The 14,516-nt window shown below is 55.4% G+C and overlaps 2 protein-coding genes across 4 annotated transcripts in view; both read left to right on the top strand.

Moving 5' to 3' along the window:
* LOC112613072 (leukocyte immunoglobulin-like receptor subfamily B member 3) overlaps positions 1-14,516 on the top strand; it is a 130,377-nt gene that overhangs the window by 47,069 nt on the left and 68,792 nt on the right. The gene's annotated exons all lie outside the window — the stretch shown is intronic.
* On the top strand, positions 159-14,376 carry TMC4 (transmembrane channel like 4). 2 transcript variants are annotated; one of them, XM_025368240.1, is made up of 15 exons: positions 159-364; positions 1,047-1,278; positions 3,728-3,873; positions 4,533-4,765; positions 4,922-5,043; positions 9,001-9,148; positions 9,929-10,096; positions 10,655-10,818; positions 11,402-11,528; positions 11,790-11,887; positions 12,263-12,446; positions 13,239-13,369; positions 13,466-13,621; positions 13,926-14,004; positions 14,097-14,376. In XM_025368240.1, the coding sequence occupies exons 1-15, from the start codon at positions 286-288 to the stop codon at positions 14,163-14,165; spliced, it is 2,136 nt and encodes a 711-aa protein (XP_025224025.1). In that variant the 5' UTR covers positions 159-285; the 3' UTR covers positions 14,166-14,376. The 2 variants fall into 2 exon arrangements, with proteins under 2 accessions (XP_025224025.1, XP_025224026.1); XM_025368241.1 differs by having other exon boundaries at positions 237-364; positions 1,065-1,278.

The raw sequence follows: 14,516 nt of genomic DNA, 5'->3' as shown, positions 1-14,516 counted from the left end.
GTCTGTGCAGGTATCTGGGTGATAAACGGCAGGAAGGACTTAGGCCACGAAGTCCCGGGGTGAGGTACAGCTGCCCAGCCCAGGAACCAAACCGTCAGGCCTGGGGCACCAGAGGGACTTCAGTTCCCAGGACACCTTTCGCATCAGCGGCCCTGAGAAACTACAGGAAGTGTACCTTACTCCCTCCGGGCCACCTACTGGCCAGGTACACACCTGCCCCGGGCCCCTCCCTTACCTGGGGCAGTGTTTGCCTGGTGGCCACTAGAAACAGCCCAGCCTGGGGCCATGGAAGAAAACCCAACCTTGGAATCAGAAGCCTGGGGCTCCTCCAGGGGGTGGCTGGCCCCCCGGGAGGCCAGAGGAGGTAGGGATGCCAGGAGAAGCTCAGATCCATCCGACCTTCAGGCTAGGTGGGAGTCCTGCGGGAGGAAAGGCCTCCTGAGTCTAAGGGCTAAAGAGAAGGTTCCACTTCCTGATATTATGGGGGAGAAAGGAACTGAAGGCTGAAACTCTGGGGTCTGAGGAGGAGAAGCCTAGAGAACCAGGCTAGTCTGGAAGGAGGGGAGGGCTAAGGGCTGGGAGTTTGGGTGTCTTGGGACTAGGAGAGGCTGGATTCCCACACTTCTGAGCTAGAAGGAAAAGGAAGTTGAGGACTGGACTCTGTCCTGGAGTATGAGGGGTCCGCGCCTGGGGATGGAGTTGAGGACTGTGGGCCCCTGGGTTCAGGGAAAGTAGAGACTGGCACTCGGACTCCTGGGCCTAAGGGAGGAGGGGCTGGGGACCTGGTTTCCTGATCTGAGGGAGGAGGGGCTGAGGGCCTGGACTCCTGGGTCTGAGGGAGGAGGGGCTGGGGTCTGGACTCCTGNGGCTGAGGGCCTGGACTCCTGGGTCTGAGGGAGGAGGGGCTGGGGTCTGGACTCCTGGGTCTGAGGGAAGAGGGAAGGGCTGGGGCCTGGACTCCTGGGTCTGAGGGAGGAGGGGACTGAGGCCTGGTTTCCTAGTCTGAGGGAGGAGGAATTTGGGCCCAGACTCCCGGGTCTTCCCAGCCCCCTGCCCCTCCCCAGGCCCATCGCTGTCCTCTGTGCTGAACGAGCTGCCCAGTGCTGCCACCCTTCGGTACCGAGGCCCTGGGGTGCTGCCTTGGGGGGTGCCGGAGGAGGAGGAGGAGGCTGGAGGAAGGAGCAGAAAGGCCTTCACAGAAGTCACCCAGACGGAGCTGCAGGACCCTCACCCTTCCCGGGAACTGCCCTGGCCCATGCAGGCCAGACGGGCACACAGGTGAGGCCCCACCTATGGCTGGGACCCGCACAGCCTGGACCGGGCCCTTCTCCCATACCTTGGACGCGGTCTCCTCCGTCTGTCCTCTGCCGCTCCTGGCTGCTGGGGCCTCTCTCTGCCTCGCTCAGAGCTGCCTCTCTTGGTTTCTTTTTTCCCCTCGTCTTTGTCTCTCCTTCGGACACCAGGTGAGTGCTGCCTTTCCGTGGCTCCGGGATCTCTTCTCTGTCTCTGGGATTCGCCGTCTCCCTGGTCTCCTCCAATCCTGTCTCTGCCTCTCAGTTTTTCTCTGTGTGTGTCCAAAATCTGTTAATATTTATTTCTCTCTGCTTTACGTCTTCCTTCATCTTTGCCTCCCTTCAAAGCCTCCCTCTCTTTAACTTCTTTCTTTTCCCATTCTCACGGTATAATTCGCAGGGCCTGGTGAACAATGAAAATGCAGGTGCCCTCCTTCAAAAATGATTGTGGGCCCGGTAATCCCAGCACTTTAGGAGGCCGAGGCGAGTGGATCACCTGAGGTCAGGAGTTCGAGACCAGCCTGGCCAACATGGCGAAACCCCAACTCTACTAAAAATACAAAAATTAGCTGGGTGTGGTGGCATGTGCCTGTAATCCCAGCTACTCGGGAGGCTAAGGCAGGAGAATTGCTTGAACCACGGAGATACAGGTTGCAGCGAGCCGAGATCGTGCCATTGCACTCCAGCCTGGGTGATAGAGCGGGACTCCATCTCAAATATAAATATATATATAGTATATATATATGGAAAAAACAATAAAAAACAATATATCACCACTCCCCTGCTGATCAGTGGCGGGATCGTGCCTGTGAATATAGCCACTATACTCCAGCCTGAGCAACATATCGAGACCCCATCTGTATCTTTTAAAAGTAATAATCAGGCCAGGTGCAGTGGCTCATGCCTGTAATCCCAGCACTTTGGGAGGCCGAGATGGGCGGATCACAAGGTCAGGAGTCGAGACTATCCTGGCTAACACGGTGAAACCCCGTCTCTACTAAAAAATAAAAAAAAGTTAGCCGGGTGTGGTGGCAGGCGCCTGTAGTCCCAGCTACTCGGGAGGCTGAGGCAGGAGAATGGTGTGAACCTGGGAGGCGGAGCTTGCAGTGAGCCGAGATCGCGCCACTGCACTCCAGCTTGGGTGACAGAGCGAGACTCCATCTCAAAAAAAAAAAAAAAAAAAGAAAAGAAAAGGAAAAAAAGTAATAAAGTAACAATATGACAAAAAAATACAAATTAAAAGAACAGCTATCTATCTAACATTTATCTTGTATGAGGTATTGTAAGTAATCTAGAGGTGATTGAAAGTGCATTGGAGGGCTAGGTGTACTGGCCCACACCTGTAGCCCCAGCACTTTGGGAGACTGAGGCGGGAGAATTGCTGGAGCCTGGAAATTTGAGGCTGCATTGAGCTATGACTGCACCACTGCACTCCAGCCTGGACAACAAAACAAGACGCTGTCTCTGAAAAATCAGATAAAAAATAAAATAAAATTTAAAACACCACAGAAGGATATGTGTAGCTTGTATGCAAATACTATGCCATTTTATATACAGAATTTGGGCATTACAGATTTCGGTATCCTTGGGGAGTCCTTGAACCAACCCCCATGGATACTGAGGGACGACTGTATTTATAAAGTGAGAGCCCAGATAAACTCCAGCCAGGGCAAGCGACACTGCATGATAGCACCCTGTGCGTCCCTCCCCTGACACCCCCTTTCTCCTCATGAGGAGATGGTAACCTTCTCCCCCAACCTTTTTTTTTTTTTTTTTTGAGACAGAGTCTCGCTGTGATGCCCAGGCTGGAGTGCAGTGGTGTGATCTCAGCTCACTGCAGCCTCCGACACCTGGGCTCAAGCGATTCTCCCACTCCAGCCTCCCGCTTTGCCAGCTCTGTGTTCTGCAACTTTGTACAAATAGAATCATGCAGGCTTCAGTCTCTGTGCTGTTTCTTCTGCCTAGCATTAGGTTTCCTTCTTTCTTTCTTTTTCTGAGAAGGAATCTCATTCTGTCACCCAGGCTGGAGGGCAGTGGTGCAATCTCAGCTCACTGCAACCTCTGTCTCCCAGGTTCAAGCGATTCTCCTGCCTCAGCCTCCCCAGTAGCTGGGATTACAGGCGCCCACCACCAGGCCCAGCTAAATTTTTTTTTTTTTTTGTATTTTTAGTAGAGGCAGGATTTCACCATGTTGGTCAGGCTGGTCTCGAACCCCTGACCTCAGATGATCCACCCACCTTGGCCTCCCAAAGTGCTGGGATTACAGGCGTGAGCCACCGCACTCAACTGGTTTCTTTTTTATTGCCACAGAGTATTCCATCTTATGTATAGGCCACAATTTACTTCTCCGTTCTACTTTTGGGTTGTTTCTACATTCGGATGGTTCCCAGTCTGGGGCTGCAAAACCCCTCATTTTCTGCCTCTTTCCCTCCCAGGCAAAGAAATGCCAGGGACCAGGTGATCTATGGCTCTGGAACTAGGACGGACCAATGGGCGCGGCTACTTCGGAGGTCCAAGGAGAAAACAAAGGAAGGCTTGCAAAGCCTGCAGCCCTGGTCATGGACACTGAAGAGGATCGGGGGTGCGGTGGGGTTCGGGTGATGTCCTGGGGGCAGGGCCTGGACTCCTGGGTCTGAGGGAGGAGGGGCTGGGGACAGACTTCTGGGTCTGAGGGAGGAGGGGCTTGGGCCTGGATTTTGGGGTCTGAGGGAGGAGGGGCTGGGCTCTGGACTCCTGGATCTGAGGGAGGAGGGGCTGGGATCTGGGTCTGAGGGAGGAGGGGCTCGGGGCCTGGACTCTTGGGTCTGAGAAAGGCACGGCTGGGCCGGGCGCGGCGGCTCACGCCTGTAATCCCAACAGTTTGGGAGGCCTAGGTGGGTGGATCACCGGAGATCAGGAGTTCGAAGCCAGCCTGACCAATATGGTGAAACCCCATCTCTACTAAAAATACAAAAACTGAGCATGGTGGCGCGTGCCTGTAATCCCAGCTACTCGGGAGGCTGAGATAGGAGAATTGCTTGAACCCAGGAGGCGAAGGTTGCAGTGAGCCGAGATCACGCCACTGCACTCCGGCCTGGGCGGCAGAGAGAGACTCCGTCTCAAAAATAACAATAACAATAACAATAATAATAATAAAAATAGAAAGAAAGCAAGGCACGGTTGGGCCCCCAGTGCCGGGATGGGAGGAGCTGGTCCTGCTCCCGGGAAGGAACCTGAGCCTCTCTCTGCTGCCCTCTGCAGGCCAGTTTGGCGCCGGCACCGAGTCCTACTTCTCCCTGCTGCGCTTCCTGCTCCTCCTCAACGTGCTGGCCTCTGTGCTTATGGCCTGCATGACGCTGCTGCCCACCTGGCTGGGAGGCGCTCCCCCAGGCCCTCCCGGCTCCAACACCTCCTCGCCCTGCGGCTCCTATAACCCCCACCCCCAGGGCCTGGTCACCTTTGCCACCCAGCTCTTCAACTTGCTCTCAGGAGAAGTAGGTGCCTGGGGCCCTGGGAGTTTCCCCCGCCCACCTGTGAGCCCAGTGCTTTCAATGACACGAACCTCAAACCCTGACCCCAGACCCTGACTGTGCAGCTCCAGGAGCCCCGCCTCCTCCCACAGTGGCCCCCGCGCCGCCTTCCCCCCACAGGGTTACCTGGAATGGTCCCCTCTCTTCTATGGCTTCTACCCGCCCCGCCCACGCCTGGCGGTCACCTACCTGTGCTGGGCCTTTGCCGTTGGCCTCATCTGCCTCTTGCTCATCCTTCATCGGTCAGTGGCACCTGCACCCCTGACTCCGTGACGGGACGGGTTGGGGTAGGGAAGCAAGTGGTGGTGGCAGAAACTCCCTCCCCAAGAATCCTCAGTCTTGCGGTGTAACCCTTTCTTCTGTGTGAGTTCAAATCAAGGTTTTGTGCTGGGCGCGGTGTGTCACGCCTGTAATCCCAGCACTTTGGGAGACCGGCGGATCACGAGGTCAGGAGATCGAGACCATCCTGGCTAACATGGTGAAACCCTGTCTCTAATAAAAATACAAAAAATTAGCTGGCTGTGGTGGCGGGCGCCTGTAGTCCCCGCTACTCCGGAGGCTGAGCCAGGAGAATGGTTTGAACCCAGGAGGCAGAGCTTGCAGTGAGCTGAGATCAGGCCACTGCACTCCAGCCTGGGCGACAGAGCAAAACTCTGTCTCGAAAATAAAATAAAATAAAATAAATAAAGGTCTTGGGATTTTTTTTTTTCCATTTGTTTTTGTTTGTTTTTGAGACAGAGTCTTACTCTGTCGCCCAGGCTGGAGTGCACAGTCTTGGCTCACTGCAACCTACACCTCCCGGGTTCAAGCGATTCTACTGCCTCGGCCTCCCAAGTAGCTGGGTTTACAGGCTCCTGCCACCACGCCCAGCTAATTTTTTGTATTTTTAGTAGAGACAGGGTTTTGCCATGTTGGTCAGGCTGGTCTCAAACTCCTGACTTCAGGTGATACACCTGCCTCGGCCTCCCAAAGTGCTGGGATTACAGGTGTGAGCCACCGTGCCCACTTTGTTTTATTTTTTGAGACAGGGTCTCACTCTGTCACCTGGGTAGAGTGCAGTGGTGCAATCATAGCTCACCTGAAGTCTGGGCCTCCGGAACTCAACTGATCCTCCCACCTCAGCCTCTGGAGCAGCTAGGACCACAGGGACGCACCATCATGCCCTGCTAAATTTTTTTTTTTTTTAATGTTATAGAAGCAGGGTCTTGCTAATGTTGCCCAGGCTGTGCTCAAACTCCTGGGCTCAAGAGATCTGCTCATCTCAGCCTCCCAAGGTGCTGGAATTACAGGCATGAGCCAATGTGCCTGGCCAAAAGTCAGCTTTTTTTTTTTTGAGATGGAGTCTCACTCTGTTATCCAGGCTGGAGTGCAGTGGTGCGATCTCAGCTCACTGCAACCTCTGCCTCCTGGGTTAAGCCNTTTTTTTTTTTTTTTTTTTTTTTTGAGACGGAGTCTCACTCCGTTATCCAGGCTGGAGTGCAGTGGTGTGATCTCAGCTCACTGCAACCTCTGCCTCCCGGGTTAAGCCATTTTCCTGGCTCAACCCCCTAAGTAGCTGAGATTGCAGGCATGCGACACCATACCTGGCTAATTTTGTATTTTTAGTAAAGATGGGGTTTCACCATGTTGGTCAGGCTGGTCTCGAACTCCTGACTTCAAGTGATCCACCCACCTCGGCCTCCCAAAGTGCTGGGATTAGAGGCGTGAACCACCGCGCCCAGTCAATTTTACTCTTTTTTTTTTGAGAAGGAGTTTCGCTCTTGTTGCCCAGGTTGGAGTGCAATGGTGCGACCTCCAGCTCACCACAACCTCTGCCTCCTGGGTTCAAGCAATTCTCCTGCCTCAGCCTCCCAAGCAGCCGGGATTACAGGCCTGTGCCACCACACCCGGCTAATTTTGTATTTTTAGTAGAGACGGGGGTTTCTCCATGTTGGTCAGGGTGGTCTCGAACTCCCAACCTCAGGTGATCCGCCCGCCTCGGCCTCCAAAAGTGCTGGGATTACAGGCGTGAGCCACCGCGCCTGGCTCAATTTTACTCTTTAAAATATATATATATTGCAGTGTAGTGTCTCCTTAGCTCAGGCACTGTACTAGGACATGGAGAACCATTTGGGAGTCCCCAAACATGTGTACAGCTTACCGTTTAGTAGGGGAGATACACTGTGGGACAGACTGTTAAATAAGCAGGCTGGGCCCGGTGACTCACACCTGTAATGTCAGCACTTTGGGAGGACGAGGCATGTGGATCACCTGAGGTTGAGAGTTTGAGACCGCCTGACAAATACGGAGAAACCCCATCTCTACTAAAAATACAAAATTAGCCAGGCGTGGTGGTGCATGCCTGTAATCCCAGCTACTCAGGAGACTGAGGCAGAAAAATTGCTTGAACTCAGGAGGTGGAGGTTGCAGTGAGCTGAGATCGGGCCATTGCACTCCAGCCTGGGCAACAAGAGCAAACTCCGTCTCAAAAATAATAATAGTAATAAAATAAACAAGCAAATCAATTATTTGAGTTTGGGAGCAATACTATACAGAAAACGAATGGGATGTGAGGATAGAGAGCAAGAATCAGCAAACTTTTTCTGTGAAGGGCCAGGAAGTAAATATTTTTGTCTTTGAAGGCCTTGCAGTCTGGGACTCAACCAAACTCTGCCACTGTAGTGCAAAAGCAGCCACACACAATACATAAATGAGTGGGTGTGGCTGTGTTCCAATGAAACTTTATTTACAAAACAGTGGTTGGCCCAGATTTGGCCCATGGTGTCTTGTTTGCCAACCCCTGTGATACAGAATAATAGGTAGGGACCCTCATTAGATGGAGTGGTAAAAGCCTTTCTATCTGGAGTAAGGGACCTGCAGATGAGAGAAAGAAGGAGCCAGGCAGGTGAACAGCCAAGCCACCAGCATTCCAGGCAGAGGGAGCTGCAAGTGTGAAGGCCATGTGGTAGGAAAGAGGTTTGAGGTGTTCTGAGAAATAAAAGGCCTGTATGAGAAGCAGCAGCAGGGCCAGTTGCGGTGGCTCATGCCTGTAATTTCAGCTTTTTGAAAGGCTGAGGCGGGTGGATCACTTGAGGTCAGGAGTTTGAGACCAGCCTGGCCAACATGGTGAAACCCCATCTCTATTAAAAATATGAAAAGTAGCTGAGCATGGTGGCATATGCCTGTGGTCCCAGCTACTTGGGAAGCTGAGGCAGGAGAATCAGTTGAACCTGGGAGACAGAAGTTGCAGTGAGACAAGATCACACCACTGCACTCCAGCCTGGGCAACAGAGCAAGACCCTGTCAAAAAAAAAAAAAGACAAGATTTAAGCTCTGAGAAGTACGGAAGGGTCAGATCAGGTAGGCCCTGGCAGGTTGTGCTAGGAAGAAGTCTCAGTTTTGTTTTGTTTCTTTTTTTGAGACGGAGCCTCGCTCTGTCGCCCAGGCTGGAGTGCAGTGGCCAGATCTCAGCTCACTGCAAGCTCCGCCTCCCGGGTTCACGCCATTCTCCTGCCTCAGCTTCCCGAGTAGCTGGGACTACAGGCGCCCGCCACCACGCCCGGCTAGTTTTTTGTATTTTTAGTAGAGAGGGGGTTTCACCGTGTTAGCCAGGATGGTCTCGACTCCTGACCTCGTGATCCGCCCGTCTCGGCCTCCCAAAGTGCTGGGATTACAGGCGTGAGCCATGGCGCCTGGCGTGCCCCCGTTTCTTGGGTCTTTACCTGCCATCTTCTCTGGGTCTCTGTCTTCTTCTCGGGTCTTCCTGCCCAGCCCCCTTCTCTGGGTGCCTGTACTTCTTATGGGTCTTTGACCCCCATCTTTTGTAGATTTAGTTTCTCCTTTCTCACTGTCTTTGTCTCCCTTTCTTCGAATCTCCCTCTGGGGCCTCTGTCCCTCCTCCACATCTCTGTCTTCCTCAGGGCCTCTGTCCCTTTCACTCTGGGTTTCTGCGCCCTTCGCTCCGGGGCTCTGTCCCTGTCTCCTAGGTTTCTGCCTCTCTCTGTGGGGTGCCTGTGCCCCAGGTCTGTCTCTGAATCTCCCTTGGACTTTGCCTTCAATGATTGTAGGTGTCTCCGCCTCTTTGACTCTTTCCCCATCTGGTGGCAGCTCCCCTAGTACCCAAGGCCTTAGGGTTCGTCTTCCCCGTTGGTCCCAATATGAAGGATGCCCCCATAACCCCCGTTCCTGGCTGTCCTTTCACATCCTGTCTCCCCTCTCAGCTCGGTGTCCGGGCTGAAGCAGACACTGCTGGCGGAGTCCGGGGATCTGACCAGCTACAGCCACCGGGTGTTCTCAGCCTGGAACTTCGGCCTCTGCGGGGACGTCCACATGCGGCTGCGCCAGCGCATCATCTTGTACGAATTACAGGTGCGATTGGGGGCGGGTTATGCAACGGGGTAGGGACCAGACAGGACTGGGCTGAGATAACGCACAGGGCCTAACCCGGTGATGGGGCCTCCGGAGAGACGCTAGGCAGCTCCTTCTCCAAGAAAGGCAGGTCCTGGGGAATGAGAGGGTTGAGAGGAGGCCGCGATAAGGCTGCCCGAGATCAAAGGGTGTAGGAAAAAGATGCACCAAGGCTGGGATCGGTGGCTCATGCTTGTAACCCCGGCACTTTGGGAGACCGAGGCAGGTGGATCGCTTGAGTCTAGGAGTTCGACACCAGCCTGGGCAACATAGGGAGGCTCCCTCTCTACCAAAAAAAGTAAGCACAAGAAGCGGGCGGGGCTTTAAGGCAATTTGGTTCAAAGTTAAGTGATGGGAGCGGCCAGCGGGGCGTCTTGATATAGATGAACTGGAACTTCAGGCCAGGCATAAAGCGCGGGGCCGCTTGGGGGCGGAGCCTCTGATGGGCGGGTCTTGGGGTGTTGGGCGGAGCTTCGGGGGCGGGGCCCGGGGTGCTGAGATTGGCCGCGCAGGGATGGGGGCTGGGGTTGCTGGATCCGGCCGCGGAAGGGCAGGGCTGTAAAGGGCCACTGGTTTCTTAGAGCGCCCCGGAGCGGGTGGAACGGGGACTGCAGAGGTTGTTAGCGGGTGGGGAGACGGCTGCATCAGTTCACGTTGAGGAGGATCTCTGGAGAGCCTGGGGAACCCAGAGGCCAGCGCCTTGGGAAATGAAGTCCAAGCGGGCATCTCTCGTGCCTTCAGGTGGAGCTGGAGGAGACAGTGGTGCGGCGCCAGGCTGCTGTGCGGACTCTGGGCCAGGAAGCCAGGGTTTGGTTGGTGCGGGTGCTGCTCAACCTGCTGGTGATCGCACTCCTTGGGGGAGCCTTCTATGGCATCTACTGGGCTACAGAGACAACCGTGAAGCTGCAGGTGCGGAGGGTCTTGGAAGAGGAAGCCGGGGGGTCCTGGAACCTACATTTCCAACGATGGAGGGAGGGAACGGAAGTTTGGGATACCAGAGATCTTACAGAGGAAGTATGGGAGAGGGTATGTTTGGACCCTGGACTTCGGGGTTTTAAAGGAAGAAGAGAGACTGGGCGCGGTGGCTCACGCCTGTAATCCCAGGACTTTGCGAGGCTGAGGTGGGGTGATCACAAGGTCAGGAGTTCGAGACCAGCCTGACCAACATGGCGAAAATCCGTCTCCACTAAAAATACAAAAATTAGACGGGCGTGGTGGTGCACGCCTGTAATCCCAGCTACTCAGGAGGCTGAGGCAGAAGAATCACTTGAACCCGGGAGGCGAAGGTTGCAGTGAGCCAAGATTGCACCACTGCACTCCAGCCTGGGTGACAGAGCCAGACTCTGTCTCAAAACAAACAAAGAAACAAACAAAACAAAAACAACAAAGAAGAGGTCTGGAGGAGGACCTTAAGCTTAGCTCCTCCAGGACCCCAAGCCTCTACTCATGGTCCACTCCCTCTCCCAGGAGACACCCCTTGTTCAGCAGTTGCCACTGCTGAAGCTTGTGGTGAATTACCTTCCGTCCATCTTCATCGCTGTGGTCAACTTTGTGCTGCCGCCCGTGTTCAAGCTCATTGCTCCACTGGAAGGCTACACTAGAAGTCGCCAGATCGTTTTTATCCTGCTCAGGTTCCAGCCTCATGGGGATGGCTGGGAATGATGGAGGGTCGGGGCGGTCAGAGGGATGTTGGCGCTGACAGGTAAGACACGGAAATCCTGCTGATATCGGATGCAGGGATTCAAATCCTGACTCCGCTGGCCAGGCGTGGTGGCTCACACCTGTAATCCCAGCACTTTGAGAGGCCGAGGCTGAGGTCAGGAGTTCAACACCAGCCTGACAAACACGGTGAAACCCTGTCTCTAGTAAAAATACAAAAGTTAGCCCGGCGATAGTGGCTTCTGTAGTCCCAGCTACTCGGGAGGCTGAAGCAGGAGAATCGCTTGAGCCTGGGAGGTAGAGGGTGCAGTGAGCTGAGATCACACCACTGCACTCCAGTCTGTACGACAAGTGAGACCCTGTCTCAAAAAGAAAGAAAGAAAGAAAAAGAAAGAGAGAGAGAAAAAGAGAGAAAGAAAGAAATCCTGACTCTGTCGCTGGGCCTCTGCTTCTTCATCTGTGAGATGGGTTGAATGCAAGCGCGTTCCACTGAGAAGGGGACTGCCACGTGGTGGGTACCGGATCAGGGCCCATTCTCTGCCTTCCCCCCGCCAGGACCGTGTTTCTTCGCCTGGCCTCCCTGGTGGTCCTGCTCTTCTCTCTCTGGAAACAGATCACTTGTGGGGGCGACTCCGAGGCTAAGGACTGCAAAACCTGTGGCTACAATTACAAAGAACTTCCGGTGAGAACGGCATGGGATCTGCCTGGGACTCCTGGGTCCCTGAAGGAAAGATGGAGCTAGGTGGGTCCAGACTCGGTTTGGGCGGAGAGGGGAGCTCGGGATGCTGGAACACTCTCCCATGGGTATGAATGTTTGAAAAACGAGGACCCCCAGAGAAAGTATTGACAAGGTCTCATAGGCTTGCGATGTGGAGCCTCGGACGCGTGGGCCTCCAGGTGCTCGGGTCCTGAGGTCTTTCTGACCTATTTCTTCCTTCTTCAGTGCTGGGAGACTGTCCTGGGCCAGGAAATGTACAAACTTCTGCTCTTTGATCTGCTGACTGCCTTGGCAGTCGCGCTGCTCATCCAGTTTCCTAGAAAGTGAGAGCCCCGCCCCTCGCTGTGGCCCCGCCCCCCTAGGACCCAGGCCCTGCCCCATCGCGCTGTTGTTTTCACCGCGCACCTTTTTACTGTTCCCGCCTCTGCCGGCTCCCTTTGCTTGCCCTAGGTCCGCAGATCTTCCCCACTCCCCGCCCTTGTTTTAGTGGGTTACTTCCCTGTGGCCCCGCCCCTACCGCCGCGACACCTGGGTCCTGTCTAGTCCTCTGGACACACCCCCTCCACGTGGAGTCTTGAAAGTCCCGCCCCCCCTCAGATACGCTTGCTTCCTATTGGCGGGCAGGGCGGTGGAGGCGGGGAAACCAAGTAGCCGCGCCCCTGACTCGGGCCCGGCCCCGCCCCCGCCCCGTCCTTCAGGCTCCTCTGTGGCCTCTGTCCTGGGGCGCTGGGTCGTCTGGTGGGGACTCAGGAGTTCCAGGTGCCCGACGAGGTGCTGGGGCTCATCTACGCGCAGACGGTGGTCTGGGTGGGGAGTTTTTTCTGCCCTTTGCTGCCCCTGCTTAACACGGTCAAGTTCCTGCTGCTTTTCTACCTGAAGAAGGTAAGGGGTAGGGGGGGACTCTTGGGTCTGAGGCAGGAGGTATTGGGGCCCGCACTCCTGGGTCCTGGGCAAGGAAGATCACGGGGTCCTGGATTGCTAGGTCCTAAGAGAGGAGGGGGTTGGAGGACAGACTCCTGGATCTGAGAGAAGGAGGAGTCTAGGGCATTCTGACTTCTATGTCTGAGGATCCGGGGACTTAGACTCTGGGGTCCTAGATAAGGAAGGGGCTCAGACTCCTGGTTCGGGAAAAAGGAGAGGCGGGTAGGCCGGGCGCGGTGGCTCACGCCTGTAATCCCAGTACTTTGGGAGACTGAGGCGGGTTGACCACCTGAGGTCAGGAGTTTGAGATCAGCCTGGCTAACATGGCAAAACCCCGTCTCTACTAAAAATACAAAAAAAATTTAGCCGGGCTTGGTGGCGAGCGCCTGTAATCCCAGCTACTTGGGAAGCTGAGGCAGGGGAATTGCTTGAACCAGGGAGGTGAAGGTCGCAGTGAGCCTAGATCGCGCCACTGCACTCTGGCCTGGGCGACAGAGCGAGGCTCCGTCTCAAAAACAGAAAACAAACAACAACAGCGAAACAAATTAGCCGGGAGTGGTGGTGCACACCTGTAATCCCAGCTACTTGGGAGGCTGAGACACAAGAATAGCTTGAACCCGGGAGGGGAGGCTGCAGTGAGCGCCACTGCACTCCCGCCTGGGCGACAGAGCCAGACTGTCTCAAACAAACAAACAAAAAAGGCACAGACTCTTGCGTTTCAGATCCCCTTTCTCCGTGCCTTACCCCCACCAGCTTACCCTCTTCTCCACCTGCTCTCCGGCTGCCCGCACCTTCCGGGCCTCCACGGCGAATTTCTTTTTCCCCTTGGTTCTTCTCCTGGGTCTGGCCATCTCCAGCGTTCCCCTGCTTTACAGCATCTTCCTGTAAGTGCGAGAGGTTCCTGCCTCTCTCCCTCCCTCTCCCCCCATTCAGTGTTCAGACTCCTGGCTCTACTTGAGCCCAGCCTGTCTTGACTTCAGGATCCCGCCTTCTAAGCCGTGTGGTCCATTCCGGGGGCAGTCGTCCATCTGGGCCCAGATCCCTGAGTCTATTTCCAGCCTCCCTGAGACCACCCAGAACTTCCTCTTCTTCCTGGGGACCCAGGCTTTTGCTGCGCCCCTTCTGCTGATCTCCAGGTGAGGTGGGCCAGACTTCTGGGTCTGGGTTTGAATGCGTGTGATCTGGGGGGCACCACCTGCGTCCAAGAGAGGAAAGGCTTGGGGGTGGGAGCAGGCAATGTACTGAGTCTGAGGGAGGAGGCCTAGGCTCCTGGACTGCTGGGTCCGAAGGAGGAGGTGGGCGGGACTTGGGCTCCTGGATCTGAAGGCGGAGGTGCTGGGAGACTGAACTCCTTGGGCCTGGACGAGGAGGGGCTTGGGGGTCCATATCCCTGACTTCGAAGAGCGTGTCAGGAGTGGCTTCCGTTCCTTTCTCCTCCAGCATCCTGATGGCGTACACTGTGGCTCGGGCTAATTCCTACGGACGCCTCATCTCTGAGCTCAAACGTCAGAGAGAGACGGTGAGCCAGGCGGGTCCCTGAGAGGGCCCCTGGGGAACACGGAAAGGGGCTGGGGAAGAGGGCTGTCACACCTCCACCTCTCTTTGCCGCAGGAGGCGCAGAATAAAGTCTTCCTGGCACGGCGCGCTGTGGAGCTGACCTCCACCAAACCGGCTCTTTGACCCCCGCGGCTCACGTCCCACTTTCAGACCCCAGGCCCGTTGTAAGCCTAGGTCACAACATCTGTAAACTAGGAGAACTGGAGAAGACTCCACGCCCTTCCAGCTTTGGTATCTGGAGATTTCCAGGGCCCCTCGCGGCCACGTCCCTGACTCTCGGGTGATCTTTCTTGTATCAATAAATACAGCCGAGGTTGCTGAGCGCGCTTTGAAATCTGCGTCCTGAAGGTGGGGGCAGGGCTACCGCAGGGCAGGAGCCAATCAAATGTATGGGCATGTTTGTCGGTGCGGAGCGCCCTTCCGCAAGGAGACTTGACGGTCATGTCGACCAATCGACGGCCGCATCTGGTACCA

This window comes from Theropithecus gelada, chromosome 19 (assembly GCF_003255815.1).
Source record: "Theropithecus gelada isolate Dixy chromosome 19, Tgel_1.0, whole genome shotgun sequence".
Classification (NCBI taxonomy): Eukaryota; Metazoa; Chordata; class Mammalia; order Primates; family Cercopithecidae; genus Theropithecus; species Theropithecus gelada.
The sequence above is the reverse complement of the archived record's forward strand: the minus strand, read 5'-3'. Positions and strand labels throughout refer to the sequence as shown.

What these genes read in the sequence shown, in the direction of transcription:
- TMC4 (XM_025368240.1), top strand. Translation starts at nt 286, where the DNA reads ATGGAAGAAAACCCAACCTTGGAATCAGAAGCCTGGGGCTCCTCCAGG. An exon ending in CTCATCCAGTTTCCTAGAAA is followed by an intron (nt 11,888 to 12,262) that starts GTGAGAGCCCCG and finishes CCCGTCCTTCAG; the next exon opens with GCTCCTCTGTGGCCTCTGTC. An exon ending in TCAAACGTCAGAGAGAGACG is followed by an intron (nt 14,005 to 14,096) that starts GTGAGCCAGGCG and finishes TCTTTGCCGCAG; the next exon opens with GAGGCGCAGAATAAAGTCTT.